The sequence below is a fragment of the Bombus pyrosoma genome, linkage group LG4, assembly GCF_014825855.1.
Source record: "Bombus pyrosoma isolate SC7728 linkage group LG4, ASM1482585v1, whole genome shotgun sequence".
NCBI classification, from domain to species: domain Eukaryota; kingdom Metazoa; phylum Arthropoda; class Insecta; order Hymenoptera; family Apidae; genus Bombus; species Bombus pyrosoma.
Window position 1 is genome coordinate 12,687,665 of NC_057773.1, and position 19,924 is coordinate 12,707,588.

The window sequence follows — 19,924 nt, forward strand, 5'->3', positions numbered from 1 at the left end:
TATTCATACCAAGTATTTCGTATAAAACAATGTGGGAAATATGTCGATAGCATTATATCACACTGGAAACATATTGCGATTACTTGATCTCAAGATAAATTTACAATTCTTATCATACGCTATATTTTATCATCGCGTATGTAACGTGTGTATCATTCTTTAACGTTACTCGCGTTAGTATTAATTGAATCTGCCATAAAACGCACAAACTTCTAAATCAGCGGTCGAATAATTACTTCCAATATCGCATGTTACCCAAGGCTAAATATTCTATAACGCGCGCATTCTTTACAAGCAAACATTTACTCGCGAAATTAACCAAACTACACTGTATCACGATCCAATCCCATTCCTCATCATCCTCAATCTCCTCAAACGTTCCCTAAAACGTCTCTAAACCGAAACCATATAAAACCAATCTCCAAACCCTACATCGTAAAAGCCCAGGGCAAAGAAGGTCCACTGTATCGGTTCGAAGGATCGTTGAAATGATTCGCTGCTTAAGAATTAACGCTTGTACGAGGACGACTTTGTTCGGTATTTCACCCCCGTGCGATAGCCCCGTGTCTTATTACTAAGAATCCCAGGGGCTCTTGGACCTCGGCTCGTCCCTGTTTCTCAGACGAGTATCTCGGATGGCGCCGGTTTCGACAGAAGAGCCTTTGTGCTCCGACAGAACATCCATTGTCCACTTCAATCGCGCCCTACGTGCTCGTCGTTCTCCCTTCGACTTCTTCCAACCCCTTTTCTCCTTCTCCTCCTCCTTCTCGTTTCTGGCTTCTTCTGGTGGCCGTTGTCTCGAGTATCTCCGAGGGACCAACGGCGGACACCAGACTCCGACGAGACGTCCACGGATTGCTAAATATAAAGCGGAGAAAGCGACTGTGATTGTGCCTTTATCTCGGAATCCGACACTTTGTCAGGAGGAGGACAAGTTCGTCGCCACGGAATATCCAGCGCCCGAGCTTTTCGAGCCTTGGTCGTATTAAATGGATTTTCGTCTTCTAATTGGACACCAGGAAGTCCTTACGGGCACCGCTCGTATCGCGCCACTCGCTCGAGAATTTCAAGCTTTTGAACCAGCCGTGGTTTTGTTTCACAGTCGCCTTACTTTCTTCTCCTTATTTGGCAAGCTTTTGTTGCTGCACTAGATGGAGAGTTATTCAAGCAGCTAGCCGCGAACGATGGAAATATCGTGCCTGCGACTTGGTGGTGTCCGGATAAAAGATGAAACTGGCTGCTGGATTTGTATAATATAGGATTGTGTAGAAGTTTTTGTTCAGATGGACTTTTTGGTTTGTATTTCGAGAGCGATACCGTAAGGAATTCTGAATAATATTGCGTGCCCTTACTATTTAGTAGGATAAACATGAACGCAAATGCGAAAATGTATAAAGTGTCAGAAGTAAGATATATTAAGATATTTATAATTATGTGATTCCATGATATTCGGGGTGGCGGCTACAAGGAGTAACGAATGTAACATCAAATCGAATTAAGTTGATAGAATTGCATATTTATTGCAACTTTAATTCTCAAATGCTAATATATCGTATTTTAGTATTAATTAAATACTTACTCGTATTTTAATTTAATAATTATTTCTTAATAGGATTAAGACGACAATGAACATTTCAATTGAACATTTCTAGAAATATTATGATCAAAGCACGAAACGTCATATGAAGAACTATTTCGTTGTAAGCCTGAGAAAAACTTGCTTCAAGCTATTTCCTCCACATAAATGATTCTCTGCTATTTTACTTAGTCTGCCGTCTCAGCGTAGATACAGAAAAATGACGCGATTTTCGAAATCAGTCTAAGGATAAGACCAGTCGTCGCGACGTCTCACTTACAGAAATATTTCATGCTTTCTCGAGCACAGGCGGTAACGTATATCGATGTTCCGTCGTCTTTGCTTCCTTTTGATTAATGCAAGCAAATCGCTGGATTCCTATTTACGAAATCAGCTCGGGGATATTTATCTTACCACGAAATTAATGAGAAAATACGACGTTGTACTTAAAACTTTGCAAGCGATAAAAAAGCAAACTGTCCATTTCTTGAGCTACCCATCCTGAAAAACAAATTTATGCACACTCGTCATTTGTATAATAATTATGATTTATGAATTATTTTGTATTATTTTTATTGGTTCGCTATATTGTTTATTGTTTTCATCGAATGGAAATATTTGGTTTTCTGTTTTTTTCTTTTTAATTTTTTATTTAGCAGTTTAATGAAATATTTGTTCGTTTTATTATGTAAATATGAGAAGTTAAATTAATGTTGAATTTTGTTCGATAAGCAGCGCAGCTCCCGTGGAAAACAAAGTTTACATAAAATTAGCTATCGTAGTAATTAGCGGCTTTAAATGTTTTTTCATGGACTGATGTATCTTGCATTTTCTCATCTCTACGTTATATCACGCAGGTGTAATTTTGGTGCTGTTATTTGCTCGCGTTTTTTTATCTTTAATCTTCTATTAATATGCATACACGAGAAAATTACAGCTTTCTTTCGAAGTAATCGTTAATCCTATAGCTCCGTAGTTTAGCGAGCGAACAAATCAATGTGTACCAGTGTTCTCAATATTTTTTTCAAGTATGTATATAGCGTCTTATAATAAGCAAATAATTTTCAACCCTCGTTTTAGATTTGCATAAAAGTACATTTCAAAATTTAAACCTAATTTCAATATAATGTTTAATATTTAATACGGTAAGGCTTTCTAATACGACGAAGAAAATAGATCTTTGAAAATTCAGTTCTAATCGAATATTTAATGCTATTGCCGTACTTGTACTTAGATTCAACATTGGAAATTATCGTAATAAATTCGCATAAAATAATTGCAATTAAAAATAACCACAGCAAACGTTTCTTATTCGCAAAGTTAAATCACTTCCTTCTACTTATCAAAGATTTCTATCAAAACTATTAATAAAATATCACGTGACAATCATATTGAAATAAATCACCGTATTCACAAAACGTTCTCACGTAAAAGTAATTAAATTACAAGTGACCACAATCTCGCTAGAGTGAAATAAACACTTCGCGATCCTCTCGCGAGACATAAATCCAGGATTCATGTCGATAAACTACAAGCTCACGAGTCCAATAAAGTTACAAAATTCGCGAATCCTGGGACAAAAGGTCACTGTAACGTGCCAAATTCGGTAAATTCCTGAAATAGCTGGCAAACAAAATAACAGGGGTGGAAATGGCGCGATGAACAGGTTCTAACGTTTCGTCGTCGTGATCGTTGATGGATCAACATAAGACTTGCTGTTTATCGTTGTCATCGGTCAATTACCGACGCGGCCAAACTGCCATGAGTTCTGGCAGAGGCCACCGGGTGAAATTTATGCGAACGATCCGAGTCAGGCCTGGGTTACCATTATAACGCCGAGGGGATGCAATTTTGAAGGCAATTTAACTTGAACCGCAACAGCAAGCGTGAGCTATGGGCAAATGTTTACCATGAAAATCGTTATAGTCGTTTCTGGAAGCTCTTGCCTCGAAAGCTCAGCCCTTCTCGATGCCCCGATTTTCATATTTTATTCAATTCACAGTCGTCTTGCACGAGTAGTCCGTCTGTCGAGATTATTTGTCTTTTTCCAATGAACTTTGTGTGCAGTAGCAGCTGTCAAGGTAGATAGTGATGTGGATCTCTCGGGTTAGCAAGCGTCTTATGGCGTAGTTTGTGTAATATGTTAATTAATATCTTGATAAGATGAGCTCCCGGTCGTTAGCACGTTAGGGGTTGTTGCGTGGTCGGCTTCGAAGACGGGCTGATTAGGACGTGTAAGCTGATTTATGGCTGACGTTTAGTCCTTGTAGATGACTTAATCGCGAAAAGGAACACAAGTGAAAGTGCGACTAGAAATTTATTACAATGGATACGTATCTTTTACTACCCCTTTCACAAGCATGTTCGCGCCTCTAACATTTTACTCCTTATTTTTCTCGTTCCTCTTTATGTTTTTCCACTCAGACCAACGAGAATGCAGATCATAACGGATATTTCAGTTCAGTTAGGAAGTTCATTTTAGCTGCGACACAACCGTTGCTCGCCATGAGGGTGAAAACGACCGCGAGGAAAATCACGAGGAGAAGCGCGAGACGGCGAAATGTGCGATGAAAATAGCGAGTTCCTGGGAATTGCGATCCTACAATGAACAGCAACTGAAGGAGGAAAATTATGACTACGGTGAGCGATGTTTCTCAACGTAGATTCCTTGGCTGATTTCTGCGAAGCTCGATGCACATGTTGAATATACAGCAATTTGAGATGTAATTCGTTATTGGTGTCTGAGAGTAATCATGAAAGGTATCACTGGTGGGGTTTTTTTTTTTTTTAATTATGTCACTGTAAGTTAATAAGTTATGCAATTAGTTATACATTATTATTAAACATAAGTATCAAATATAAATAATTATTAGCGACACTCAGTGGAGGTCAAATTGTGTCATGGAATTTTTGGAAGGGTTGGTGTTGATAATAAAAATATAAATTTTGTTATATAAGTAGAAATGACATAAACTCTTCTATAAATTATATTCCATATTATTCTCAATTTTTCAATAAACCTACACATTATATTACTAAACAAATTCCAAATATTTAACAAGAGACCTTTTACAAGAATCAATGTTCAATTAACGCTTATTATTCTTCCTAAAAAGTTTCGTCATAAGTCACATTCCACTGAAAGCAACAAACTCGAACGAAGAAATCTTTTTCACTGAATTAACCATCAGCCAACACACTTTCACACGATTCAATTATTCACACACGATAGACACCAAAAAAAAGGGAAGAAGAAAAAAAAGCAATGAAAAAAATCGGCATTCGTTTCACGGTTCGTCGAGGACACAAAATTTCTTAACAATCTTAACGCCTCGTCGAGCGTTCCGTTGGTTCGTACGTTTTACAGGTAATTAAACTTTCGTAGTTTGGGCAAGATGGCCGTGCCACCGGTCGCTGTTCTCTCTGGCGAGAGGCTTGATCCTTATTCGTTTAAACCAGCTAGCGACTACCTGTGTTTATCGACGAACGAAAGCCAAGATCGTTTGTATTAACGCTTTTGGCATTAAGTTTCATTATCGATCCAGAAAGGATCGATCTCAAAGTCGTGACCTTTCTCGTCTAGCTCGGCTAGTAACCTGGAATATCGTAACTTAGCACGCGGACGTCGAGCGGACGGATTAAAGAGGATTTCTTCGTTCTCTTGGCTTCGTGTCTCCTTCGTGAAATTTTATTCCATTTTCAAGAGAAGCTGGAACTTTTGTTCCGTATCGAGAAGCTGCAGTTTTATTCGCCCGGCGCCACGACCATATTTTATACCTGTGAACCGACTTTGCTAAAAGATCTTAATGAGAATCTGCTGGAATTGCGAGGTAGATCTTCCTGGTGACTGATTTTGTTCTGTCTGGGAAAGAATGAAGAGGACATTTGATCTGAAATTTTGGAATTTTAATTTATTTCATGAAGAATTTAAAGAACGATGCAAAGTAAAACGTTGGATTTCTATACTGATTTTGTCACACATGGTAAAACATTGAAAGAAAAATAATTACAGATTTACAGTGAACGTTGATGAATACTGAAGTTATTACATATAATAACGGATAAAAGATAGTTTAATATCGATACACTATGAATTTTAGTAGCCTTTGTACTATATATTTCTTACCATTTTGATAACAGTCTCCTATTCTCCTATATATTTTATTTAGCCGTTGCTCTTATTAAACATAGATCCATTTCATAAAATTATCATGTCTTCTTACGCTTCTTATTTTATAAACTTTCGTTTGTCCACTATATATGGAAACACTGTCATATATATATATTGTATGAATGCAAAGTCGTGGTCGTTTATTTATTTCATTGATAATTTAAACCAATTTATCAATTAACCACATTTTATATGAAGCCCGAAGGTGTTCCAATATTTATGAACTACAGTATACATATGTCTTCGTGAAGAGAAGTTCGTAACGTTGGAAGTAAGAAAAGATCGGCGACTGTAATGATTGATCACTTTCCACCCTTTGCGTTTCATCTTTAATTCCTTTCGTGAGGTGAAAGTCACGAGCTGTAATTATGAATCTCATTAAAATTCATAACGCGATACAGAAAGTCATTAGCCTTAAGCGTCCGTCGTGCGATGAAACGTTTTCAAGCCACTCTGTGGCGATCAAGCAGCACTCGAAGAAAAATAATTTCAGCCTTCCAAGTTTGCCGTGTCACGATCCTGTTGTTAATAATAATTTCCTCGAGTGTGGCAGCTGCGGAAGAAAAATTGAAAATATCAAGGAGAATCCGTCGCACGAGCAAGGTTGCTCGAATTGACTGCAGTTTCGCTTGTAGTAGATACAAGCGAATACTTGTTCAGGCGTTAAAAACAATACACCCGAGGTGTAGGACGTGAAGGATGGCAGAGGAATACTCGGCGTATTAATTTAACAGTACTTTTATTAATATCGCTAGCGCGCGTTGCCTGGACCGGACTCGTACTCTTTGTCCCGAGCTTTCTTCGTTTCTTTCTTTTGTGGGCCGAGGTCTCCGGAAGAAAAAGTACTTTTTTTGCCGAAGACTCTTGCGCTCTTCCGTAAGTTTCAGTGCGCTTCAATCCTGGAACTTTCTTCACGGTTTTGTGCCGCAACATACCTAAATTACGTACAAATAATAAAAATTTCAACCAGTGATGCGACTAAAATACAAAATCTGTATCAATGACATGAAGACAAGTATGTAATTTCATAAAAAATCATTCAAATTCATCGCTATTTAAACCTATAACTCGAAGATGGTATTCCGCTTGGGGTAAACATTCACATGTTATTTAGCAATAAAGCTAGAGAAATTTACCGAATGTTCAGCTGGACAAATTGCAAAGTACAAATTAAATAATAATAAAAAAAATTTTAACCTACAAAATTTCTATGAAATATTAAGAAATAATTTTGCTCACTCTGATAGTTGTATCGATAATTACCATTCGACGTCACATTATTCTTCCACTTCCGCTTACACTTTGCTAGTCACGTCTATTATGCTATTACATCTTAGTCCGCGAAACATAACTTATACTAACAAACGTAAACTTTTAAAGGAACTCATCGAAGTATCACCAGAGTTTCCATGAAACGCAAGTCTTTGAATAACCGAAGCGACGGAAACGATTGCACAAAACGTCAATTTGCATCGATCGCTATAGAAGAGGGTGTTCGCGGTACCGCACGCTCCATAAAATCCCATTTGAAGGAATATGGTATCCATGGCCTGCGCTTGAAAGGCCGAATAAATATGTTCACGGCGATTTAATCTTTCGAACGGCAAAGACCCTTCCGTTTTCCTTTCGTCGTGGCCCTTTCCACGTTTCTGCCTCGCGTCTTTCTCCCACCTCTCCGACACGAAGTTTCACAAAAACGAGTTACCTGCTCTTTTAGGCTGCACTTTGCAGTGTTCGTCTGAAGAGAATTCAGTCTCCACGAGGAATTCTTGGCTACGCGGCAACCCGTCCTATACCCGTGTCACTCTTTGCTTTTACCGCGTTTGATAAAGACGAATCGCTGCACGAGAGAACCAAGGACACGCGCAACGATAAAAGCGGATGGAGAACGTTCGTGTCGAAGGTGGACGAAAGTTACCGAGCGATTCGATCAGAAAACTCGAAGGCTACAGCGTTCTCGAAGATCGATTAACAGTTCGGTTCTGCTACGAAGTTTAACGTGGCACGGAATTTGCTATTCCTACCACGCGGAGAGTTAATGGTGTTACGGAGGTTGATGGCGAATAACAAGAATGCAAATTTGCCTGATGTTTTCTGGATGTAGATGCAGTTCTGTTTCTTAGGTGATTTTTTATCTCCTTTCCCTTATTATCATGGAATTGGTGTGGCTATGTATTTAGAATAGAATTTACTGTGACTGTCATTAGAGGGTAATCGAGCCATTCATGAATCATGCCGATTAATTTTGTAAATTTAAACAATGTGTGTTAAATGTTACAATTTTCTAAGAATTTCGAAGTTGAATTAGATCGAAACAACGTTTCTTCCCCTATTCATCGATAGGTCAAAGATCGTGGCTAACCATAAAATTAAAATAGTTTTCTATCATATTTCGTTGAATATGAAACTTCCCTTTCTGTTCGCGGATAAAAATAAAACTCTTTAACAAGTCTCCTCGTCCTCGATTCCTTTTGCACGGTATATTTTTATACGCCACAATGTAAATTTCGGTCTTTTTTTATATGACCATAATTCTTTCTCGTTCTTAGAAACGTCGATCATCAAATTTATGAGATTTTTCGTCGAACATACGTGGCTGTATCTCGTATCTGGGGACTCGATCAGGAAATTGAGAGGATTTGCTGCGAGGCAGACGAACTTTCGTCCATTGTGCTCTTTGGAACGTATTAGGTTCGCGTATGCATACGCGTGCGCTAGACTACCCGAAGTATAATCTCGCAAGGAGTGTATTCTCCACTTATCGAAAAGCCATAACTTGGAAACGATCGCGTCGCCGAGATCCAATCTGCAAACGTACGTAATCGTGTACAGGGAGCCAGGAAAGCGCGGCCGGAAATAATGGATCTTCGTCAGCGAGAAATTCGAAGATCGACTCCCCGACGAGACGCTGATCGGGTCGTCCCGCTTGTTTAAATGACGTTTAACGACGTCGTTACACAGGCGTTTTAAAAAACAAGAATATCGAGAGGTGTTAATCTTCCTCGCGTACATCGGGTTCATAGCCGTAGACGTGGCTATCGTTCTCGAGAGTGAACATTGAAAGTAATTTGAAGCTTTTAATTTAAGTATTTGCTATTTTTATTTATTCACTGTTTGGTATTTCAATTATGAGATGAAATAGTTGGACTTTCTTTTATGACATTTTATAGAAACTTTTAGGGACAGTCGAGTTATCGAAGGTTGGAGATTGATTTTTTACTATAAACTCGAACATAGATCGTGCAAAAGTTAGTATAATATCTGCGATGATATTGACTGAATAATGGACGTTAGATAGTGTAATAGAAATATTCATATACTTCTGTGAGCTGTTGCGGAATAAGTCTCAGCTTCTGTCAATTCTCCATTAGGCATAATTATTGGAAATTATATTTCAAGAAATTAAACAAGTTTTTAATATTCCACAGTATTTTGGGGGATTTGACGTGTAAAACATATCGCATACTCAGCGTAGATGAGTTGCAAACGGAGTGAACTTTTCCGCGGGCATAGTTGGCGCAATACCTAAGACAGGCGTTGCAAGTGCGGCGAAAAGAAGCAGCTCGTATCCCGCCGAGTGCGGCAAGCGGAAACGCGCGCGAGTTACGGGTCGAAATATTCTCATTCCCAATTTCCAAAAATAAGAAACACGCGAACTATCTCAAAGAAGCATCAGCCGGCTGAATTTCAGCTACGATCCCGTAGTACGTTGATGCAACGTTAGAGATCGCAGGAAAGGAAACGTTTCGTCGCCAGAGCGAAGCAGTGTTTTCTCGAATTTTATAGAAAATGATAACTAGTAGTCAGAAACATAAGAAGGAAATTCTAAATGCTTAACTATAATGACTGTGTTGCTGTTTCAAACGTAACGAGATAAAATTTAGAGATAGTAATATTACATTAATTTTTCGATCATTAATTTTTCTTCCAACACTTTTATTAAAAACATGATTACTTTGTCATAAAAATAAACGGAATTGCTTTTACGAAAGAAATATCCACAATTACTTGTATAATAATCTCAAATTAAAAGAAAAAAGAACGCCAGTTTTGTATTTCTTTAATATCCCAACTTCCTCCATTCAAACGATCTCGCCGATACTCGATCATCGACTCCAGTTTCCTTCTAGATCGCTCCATCATCGTATAAATGAAACTATCTCGAACGACCTTCCACTATCAACTTCCTCGAGGAAAAACAAAGAGGAAGAAATATCCGACAGGTAGGGTTGCCTGTGCTTTTTTTACTCGCGACCGATAAAAGATACCAGAGGTGGATGGAGCGTGGAATAAAGGGAGCGGCGAAGGGGGAGGATCGTCAATAAAGAGCGATAGTAAAGTGGCGAACGTCACTTAAAGGGTCTTCAAGCCTCTATTACTTTGAGAGAGAAGCACTCTATGCTATTACCAATACACGAAATAAAAGCTGAGAGAGTGGGGGACGAAGCGTAGAATGGGGTGAGTAGCAGGAATGGGTGGCCTCGAGGTTGCACCCAGTCTTCGCTTTCGTTACCGACACTCTCTTGCTACTTCTCGCGTACCGATTCCCTCTCTGTTTCGTTTCCTTCCACTTGTTCGAGCCTTGTTCTTCTCTATCGACCTGGCAACTCCTCTTTTCCACCTACAAAGTGCTATTCGATCGGCCGCGATCCATTAAGGAAGGCCAAATATCGCTTTATCGACTCGCGACCTCCATTCTTGAAAGCGTTTTTAATGGAACCGAGCCCCGTCATCGTGGTCGTCGTCGTCGTCGTCGTCGGCGTTCTGGCGTCTTTCTTGTCTCCTCTTCGAACCATTCAACGTTACCTCCGGTGTGTTGCTTCGACTGCTATTGATTTTATGATTACCGTGAACGATCACGCGTACCACGCGTCCTCGATTTTAGGAAACGGAGAACGATAGCAATTAAATCCGCGTTTCTAGCCGCGTTTTCACGAGGGTAATTTGAGGCTGAATGACCGGGTCCGGATGCTTCTACGATGAGAGACGCTAATGGATTGGTCTCTACGTGATTCTTGATTTCGTAATTACGTTCTTTTCCTTCCTTTTTAATTACACACCTTTGTTCGCTGGATTGAAAAGCTACGCGAAGGGTCCAGATTCATGCTTCTGCAGTTTCATGTTTAGGTGGTTTTATAAACTGGATCAAATCAAGTAATATCATCTTAGAGTTATTTTTTTTAAATTGTTTGAATAATGTATAAGATAAATGTTTCATGAATATTTTATACAAAAAGTAAATTAATTTACTTGTCATCCCATGAAGTAAATCATTCGTTTTATTTTGACAGAAGTAGCAAAAAATAGTTGAATTAACATAGGAGAAAGAATTAGGTAAATTAAAAGGAAATAATATTTTAAAAGTGTATTCGAAAAATTCGAAGAATAAATATCGTTTTCCTTGGAAAAAGAATTTGTATATTTTTCATTTATGTTCTGTGTACACCTATTTGTTAAAAATTTCCACTACTTCTTTTTTTATTCTCCCTTTTTATGAATAAATAACGCGGCTGCGTAAATGGTTGTACCTCGTGGGACCGTGATTAAAGAAATTTCGCGTGTAGGTATGGAATAAAATGAATGTGACAGTACTGATACGAAACGTTATGTTGAACTACGTACTGATTGGTACGTACGTCTATTCTTCCTTTTCAGATCAAAGCAGAAACTCTTTCCATTTTCTATGCAGTTGATCGATATTGCAGTTTGCACAGAAAATATATTAACAATTTCACCGTCATGTACGTGTCGACCACTGAATAAAACGAATGCTCGATTAAATTTCCTGTTTCATTTTTCAGTTGTTAGGAGTTCTGTTTCAATCAGATTCAACGGATATCCATTTCGCAATCTGATCTTAACCAATATCATTTCTCTTACGTATTTATTTCACTCCTTGTTAGTGAGAGTGTCCTGAAACAAGTATCGTACACCCAAAATTTAATCAGGCAATTTTTTGAAAATATAAAAATTTGCAATTTAAAATTCATATATATTTAAAGAAAATCATGTTGCATAAGATACAAGTGCAGATAGAAACAAATTTGACATTTCAGTATTTTCTAACAAAATTGTAATTGTATTTCTATCATAGGCTAAATTGCAATTATAATTAATTAAAAATACCATCGAATAATATTGTATTCCATAAATAACACAACACTCTGTGCTCGTTTTTAGTATATCCAACTAGGTTGTAATATATCTAAAAACTCACTGTATAATACTGCTACACCGTTTCTAGCAAATTTTGTATATAAAGCTTGTATATACAGTGTGATTTGAGGGGAATAACGTTTCTTTGATTTTTAGTTTCAAATATCCGGGCTTCGATCATTTTTATTTCTCAAACAATTGAACTCTATATATAAATGTCTACGTCCCAGATACAATATCTTCACATCTATGGTATTCATATCTTTCACCCCTCGCTATACCCTGTATTCTCATTCTTTTCCTTAGCCTCATTTATCAGCGCTATTACCATCTAATTTCATGCAATTCATTCGGAATAATATAAAGTACAATAACCACGTTCTCGTTCCGATTGATTTCATTGTTTCTCCCCATGGAGGAACAGACGTTTAAAAAACGATCAATCTTTCTTGCGCAACAATATATTCGTCGACGAAGAATGAAAAAAGATTGATGTAATTCAGAAGTCACTTGCCGTTAACGTCACGCTTTGTCGTACCGCGATTATGTTTAGTTTTTACTTATTCTCTGGAATTAACCGATCGATCGATATTAACGCTAGGATATGGAAAAGTTCCCCTCGATGAGAGATCTAACGAGCGTATCATAATCCTTCGTTAAGAGGCTGGCGTCATTAAACCGTGATATTGCGTGCAAAATGTCGTGGCATTTCATGCCGTCCTCGTAATTGTGGCCCATTCCCGTACCTCCTTAAAAACCATTGATTGGATCGCACAGAAATCATGAACACGACTTTTTAGAGTTCGGTAGTTGTTAATCTCCAAGTGGAGGAGGTAATATGAGAATTGCTTCATGTTCCTCTGAATTGTTTATGTGGGTATTGTTGGGTTGTTGGAACAGTTCGTAGGATATTTATTACGGGTTTTTATGAAACGAAATTTTGCAAGAAATATTGGAGATTTTAATCGGAGATTTTTTTCTTTTTATTTTGGCGAGATAATGTTGAACCTCGTATATATATCGAAGGAATTGTAAATCGTAGCTGCAATATTTGTCTTTATGAATATAGGATATTCTTCTGTCGAATTCGTTGTTCGGAAAACCAACTAATATTTATGTATTTTTATTTAACTATGTATTATATTTTACTTGATGTTATATATGTGATAATACTTGTAATGTAATACTCGTGTTTCCGCATTTATTACATTTTGAGCGATGTAATTATTGGAAAAGTTTAACTCGTACAATTAAGCGTCTCAGATAACTGATAATGCATTATGTCTAAACAGCTAAAGTGCTATTAAAATGCTTCATTGGCAGATACAGGATATTCCCCAAACATCGCACGAAAATCTATAGTAAATAGATAAATGTATTCGCAGTTTGCGATATAACTGAAGTTAAAGTTATAAATGATCCTCAGTTATCTATATTACTTTATTAAAGCGAAGTAATTTGTTTGTAAAATGTAATTTATATTATCTTTTAACATGGTAAAAACTTATGATAGTAACAAATGCTCGTAGCATCTCTAATGCACGATCGGTACACATTGCAAATTTAGTTTAGTAAATTACATATACGTCTACTACGCATTACATCTACGTGCGTGTAGTTGTATGTTGTATGTGCAATAATAGAAAGTTGCATTAAAATGTTTGTTCAGCGTTTCAATATTTTTATAATAATTCAATATGGATAATAATCAGTCGCGTTCTTCTTTTTTATATTTCATTAAAATCTGAAATAACATCGATGAAATATTTTGAAATAATCATAATTTAATCATATTTTTATTTCTTTTTCCTCTTATTTCTTTCCTAAATATACAATTTATCGTGCATTAAATAAAATTTTCTTCCATGAATATGTACATTTAATCTATGTATTATTGAAATCGATGAGGTACACTTTGATAATGGAATGGGTTCGTATATTCATAGAAACTAGCGCCAGACAATTCTGCTTTTAGTTTAATGGCATCGCACAGCATTGTTCCGTAGTTAAAATGCGTTAAGGCAATATATTATACTAATAGTTCTCGCAATCTACAAATACGATACTATTTTCTTTACATTTACATATTATAATAATTTCTCTAATAATTTCCAAAGAATAATATAACGTACAAAGTAAACTAAAAGTTAAATAATTAATTTCGAACCTCGTCGATACGTATCTTATATTACTAATAAATTTATTTGTTTATTTATAGTAATTTATAAAAATAATACAAATTGGAATAAAAGCTCAAATTAATCACCATTATATTGTTTAACTTCAAGGTACTTTATTTTAATTCGTATTCTATGATTTATCTGATAAAGATAATAAATGAAATTCAATGTGTAGAATATAAAATACGAATTAAAATGATTATGTTATGTAATTTCTTTAAAACATCATTAAATGTTAAACTTTAACTAAATCCCAAATTTCAAAAATAATAAAATAAATTCAAAGTACCATCATTGTGTACCACGTTCTTCCGCTATAAAGAAATAAGAACGTGCAAACACGTTCGACGAAATTTCCCTTTACGACCATCTTTGCCCCATCTAATCCATCTCATAAAAGCTGTTCGCTCGCTACGGAAGAAGGCGAGAAAGCTGGAGCCAGAAATACACGGCGAAAACAGTTCGAGAAAAGGTTTCCCGGATGAAAGAAACGAACGGGTGAAAGGGGTAAAATCGAGACAAGATTTTAGCGCAGATTCTGCTAAGGAAACGGGGCGAACAAATAGCACCGTGGCTCGCTTGGCCGCGTTTCTTTCTCCTCCTGTAATTTACAACTTTAAATTGCGCCACTATATCGTCGTAATTTTTGCATACCGTCTTATTTTGGATCTCTGGTTTTCTGTTACCGCTTATAAATCCTGTTGTAGGGAAATTAACGAACAACATCCATCGAGGGTTTAAAGAGAACGCAAATACGGTAAAAAGGATAGTTAAATTTTTTAGCCAAAGATCGTACTAGGTACGTAGAAAGAATTGTATATTTCTTGTGCCAATAATTAATTTAATCTCATCTCTGATATTTCTGTCGGACGTATTTATTTTTCTTACTGAAATTTCTTGGATTTTACAATCAAGGTGCTCTAATTACTTTCAATAAGATGTTAGTCAAATTACTAATCGTTATGGATGTTAAAAATAATTTCAATATATTACAGCTATTACAGGTGTGTACATATATTCGTACATCATCTTGATTGTTTCAAACTTCGAGATTTAGGAATAAATTGTAGGATAATTAATTACGAAGTGGTTTAATTAATTACTTGAAGAACGACGATCCCCTGATTTTACAAAAATAGTTTTAATAAAGAATTTATGGGAAACGTTGTAACTAAAAGTATGAATGGTGTGTTTTGTACCTACCTATTTTCGTTGCTTTAATACAAATACATTTTGACAGCTATTTCATTTTATTTATATTTGATTGCAAGCAACGAAGATTGATTTTCTGCGAATGCAACTACAGGCGGGTTCCATTAGAGATGTATAGATCGTTCGACGGTGAAAGATGAGAAATGAAGCAAGGAAATGGGAATAAAGTGCAGTGGTTTCGTTTATTGTTCTGTTACAAATTGTTCAAGTAAATCACGCTTGTAATTCAAATAGCGCTTTAAACTTTAAACTTTATCTTCTTCAATTTTGCCCCGTTTTGTTTCATTAAAGTAACTGATTTTATTTACATTTTATCAGTAAATTCATGTATCCAGTGTTTCGCATAAAACAATTTATTTAATTTAATACTTGATAACTCTGTTGATATTAAAATGAAAATTAAAAATCGTGTTTCCTTATGTAAAAAGAATAATTCGATAAGAATCGTATAAAAAGCTGTTTATAGCGCGACTAATGTGTGTCCGTGTTAAGAAATTTCTCGTCTCTCAATAAATTATTTCAATACTATTTCTCTGTTTTCCAGAGCTTGCCACAAACACCAGCTGGCGGTGTGGGTGGAAAAGGAAGCGGAAGTGCTGGCGCCGGTTCTGGTATGGTCAATGGTTCTGGTGCCGATCATCAAGATATTCGTGACGGTGCTGCTATAAATACAGAACACGTGAGTAATTCCATTCTTCGAGTTTTTTGTCAATTAAAAATTATACAAGTTGCGAGAAGTGACTCGTTATTTTATCACTAGTTATTTATTCTAAATGGGATCTGAAATTTTTGTCATTAGTATAGATGAATGTAATGAAAAATGAAGGAAATAAAGAATAGGAAGGGTGACAAGAACGAAAATAGAAGCGTGTTTTCTCCGTTGATTAATCGGTAAAGGACTTCTACATAGTCTATATTTTAACTTTAATAGAATAGTTGAGATCAGAGGAGCTGCTCGTATATTATTCTTTCCATTTTCGTTTAAAGATATTTCTTCTTTTTATTGTCTGCGTCAAAGCGAATGTATTAAGGACCAGAGTCAACGCAACATTGAATCATGTGGAATTTCTTTTCGGTCGTTTCATGATTGAATTCTATTGAAAAGAATTTCTAAATGTAGCTCGGCATATTTTTATTCGCTGCTTTTTCTTTCGTTTAGATCCTGCAATTTTGTGAAATTTAAAACAGTTTTATAAATAAAGAAAATATAATATAAATAAAAAGTTTTTATAAATATTTCGTATCACTAATGCTTTCATTCTTTTTACACCCCCCACTTGCGTAATGAGCTTCTATGATGTGTCTATTAATCTGATACACTTTTTGCGGTTTGATAAAATTACAAAATTGACGTTTTCCTTCTTCGGTTCTACACACTATTTCACTGCTTGGTTCTTAAGAAGTTAAGCACTGTATTGTTCAGTTTGACTTAGTTACTCAAGTGGATACGTCAAAAACGTTCGAACGGTTTAGACACGTAAGAGAATCGTCTCGTAAAAATGTAGTCGCGCTTTCAAGCGTCACGGGACGTGGCGATACCCGGGGAAAAAGCTCGACGAGTTGTTGGCCGAGTGGGCAAGAACAAATCGGCCGTTCGCTCGGCAATGATTGCCGTTACTATTCTTCGAAAACTTCCTTAAAAGTACCTCGACGAGGAAAGTTTCGCAGTGAAAGCAACAAAGTGAGTCATTCAGCGTGCCGGCGGGCATTGTTTGCTTTCTTTCGCCTTATTTCGCGGCCACCTTTATATCGTCCAGATACTCCGGTTCCACGGAAAAATAAGGGAAAAAGCTATTGGCGTATAGTGGCTGAACGCTCGGGGAAATTTTCCCAATCGTTCGCCAGAGAAGTAACTTGTAACGATTCACTGCCTCCGTTAATCGATAACGAGTTTGCAAGGAGCAGAAGGGTTGCTACGTGCGTTTCGATATTACTTGATGTACGATGTTTGCAATTCCTACTAGCTTTGAAATTAAGTTCATTTTATGTTAATTGAGGAATTAGGAAGATGTAGCTGAATGAACACAGTAATGGATGCATTTTGCCTAATTTGGAAATTTGTTTCATTTTTTGGTATCCGTTTGTTATACATGTATGATGGTCACGTACATTTTTCATTTTTCATGTCGTAAAAATTTTTACGATGATTTAGAAATTTAATATGATATCAAACAATTTAAATTTAAAACTTCATACTGTACCAAGGGTATTAACGAATAAAACGGTTCAAAGTATAGTATCGATATTTTGCACGTATTTCTAGCATTACTTCAACAAAGAAATAAAACGTGTCTCACTAATTGTAATATAAAAATGTAGCACCTTCGAACCAATTACATCCACCACGTGACAAGTATCATCCAGACACTGAAATCTCTAACGATTTAAATAAATCTTCCTGTTTCGTAACGCTAAAAAATAGTCAAAGGGTACATCCTTATAAATGGTACCACAAACCACTTAAAAAGTTTAAAAATAATGGAGAAAAATGTCTTAAATACAGCTCCACAATTTCCTAATTGCCACGACATGGGGAGCGTTTGAAGTGGCTGAAGTTTCTTATTATCCGCATGCTCATATCGCGTGCAGATTTGATCGTTGCGGCGGAAGCTAATCCGCAGGCCATCGATGCCATCAACAGAATTAAAAAGAAAAAAGAAAAAAAAAGGAAAAAAGAGAAAAAACGAAAGATAGCTGGGAAGACAGTTTAATCGGAAATCGGTTGGACGTAGTTCGGGAATCCAGGAATTAAGCGATTACTTGCGAAGTTAACCATTGTTTCAGCCAGTCCATCAATCGGGTCCCACCTAACCACCCCTTTGTGCAATTCCCACCCTCCCATGCGCGGCACCTCGTCCGACCCACCCACTCGATTTTCGCACGTTGATCCATTCGCACGGAATTAAAACCTTTATCTACGTTTCTCCGCCTGCTTTTGTCGAGGTTTGACCGGCGAAAACGGACGTGCACGAGAGACTGGTCGAGGAATGGAATGGAAAGGGTGGAGCCTCTGGTTCGAGAGCTCGATGCTCATGGAACGGTTGCCGGAATCGTTTATTTCGAACAGCTACGCGCTCCACGCTGATAAGCAACGTCAATTTTTGTGTCGTCTCGCTTTGGACGCTATCGTTTGCTTATTTTTTTTTTCTTTTTAATTGAGACTTTGCCTCTGCCACGCTCCTATTTCATGTCTCCATAAGAAGAAAGTGAGATACTAATGTTATAATCAGACTGTGGATTTTAGGCATCTGCGCTGTTTACAGCTATTATTCAAAAGTATTTCTCCATACCATTTGTATTTGCATTCATATAATAACTAGGTGCGAGTAATGAGATTGCCGCTTGAATTTTTCTATTATTTTTGTTTCCACGCATATATTAATTCTATTAATAACGGCACTCGTTGAACACTAATTTAATTATTTGATATTTCTCTTATATACGTACTAATCATTCGTATTAAGAATTTCATATTCTATATACTTAACAATTGTTATATTCTACTGTTAAGAATATTTTCTAGCGTTGAAGATAATTTTCATTTTTAACGTTACTGTTCAATTTATCCTAGTTCAGTTCGCTCTTAACTTTCATCATTGTTTTATCCCTTCTAAAGACTTTACAGTGCATTCATCTATCCTATTATTCGTTGCCGTTCTGTGGCAATCTGTTTGCACCATGTCCTAATTTCTTTCTTTCATACTATTCCACTTTCATCTTTTCGTTTTCTCTTTGCCACATTTTTTCATTTCTTCGCATTAAAAGATCTTATTCTATTAAACTTTCCATTTTTATTACAATCGTATTAAAAACGTACCTCTTTCAAAATATTTTTTATTATAATTCTTTCACTGACAATTTTAATTCGCTTTCTCTATCATTTGACTTTCTTTTTTTACCTTCCTTTTACTTTAGCCCACTGTTTTCAACCGAACCTGACGTTTTGCTCTAGCCTTTCTCTTTTTATCCCTTTTTTCTAATGGCGGATAGTTTTTTGCAATTTTCGACGATGTGCTATCGATTTACATGAGACTGCAGAATGATGGCTCGCCTCCATCGATTCCCACATTGGTTATATGGATTCTCTAATCGAAAACCGAGATAGGGGCAGAGGAAAATGAGAAGGGCTGCAGCCGAATATTTCATCTTCGTTGAGAGACGAGGGCTTTCAAGTCATTGTACCTTCGCGGTAATATTTTGGACGACTTTCGTCGAATGGATAGCTTGATTCACTAGAAAAATTGTCCAAATCAATATCAATATTCGTTGAAATCCACCGTAGGCATTTTAGCCATTCGTGTGGTAATATTTCAGGTCTGATAATTGTATACAGACTTAATACCTATATTTTTCAAGTTATCGATTATTCTCTTCTTCGATTATTTTATATTAAAATTTATATGAAAAATATATTAAAATACATTTAATATTTCATATTAAAATTCGTGTAACCTCCATATTATATTAACAACTATGCGTAATATTAGATTAATCGTGAATATAATAATTGTAAAATATGTTTGAATGATCTTGTTCTATAACGAATCTTAAGCGATTAAGATGTAAATGTCTAAGAATTATGTTTATTCGGAAGAAGAAGTCGCGATAAATTTTCGCATTTTAATTCTC

The 19,924-nt window shown here is 36.4% G+C and overlaps 1 protein-coding gene across 3 annotated transcripts in view; it reads left to right on the forward strand.

The window, feature by feature from the left end:
- Positions 1 to 19,924, forward strand: part of LOC122566773 — a 642,331-nt gene that overhangs the window by 559,212 nt on the left and 63,195 nt on the right. For all 3 annotated transcript variants that reach the window (XM_043724480.1, XM_043724481.1, XM_043724483.1), the window contains one exon: positions 15,840 to 15,974. In XM_043724480.1, the coding sequence (XP_043580415.1) occupies positions 15,840 to 15,974 (135 nt within the window). The remainder of the gene's footprint in view (positions 1 to 15,839; positions 15,975 to 19,924) is intronic.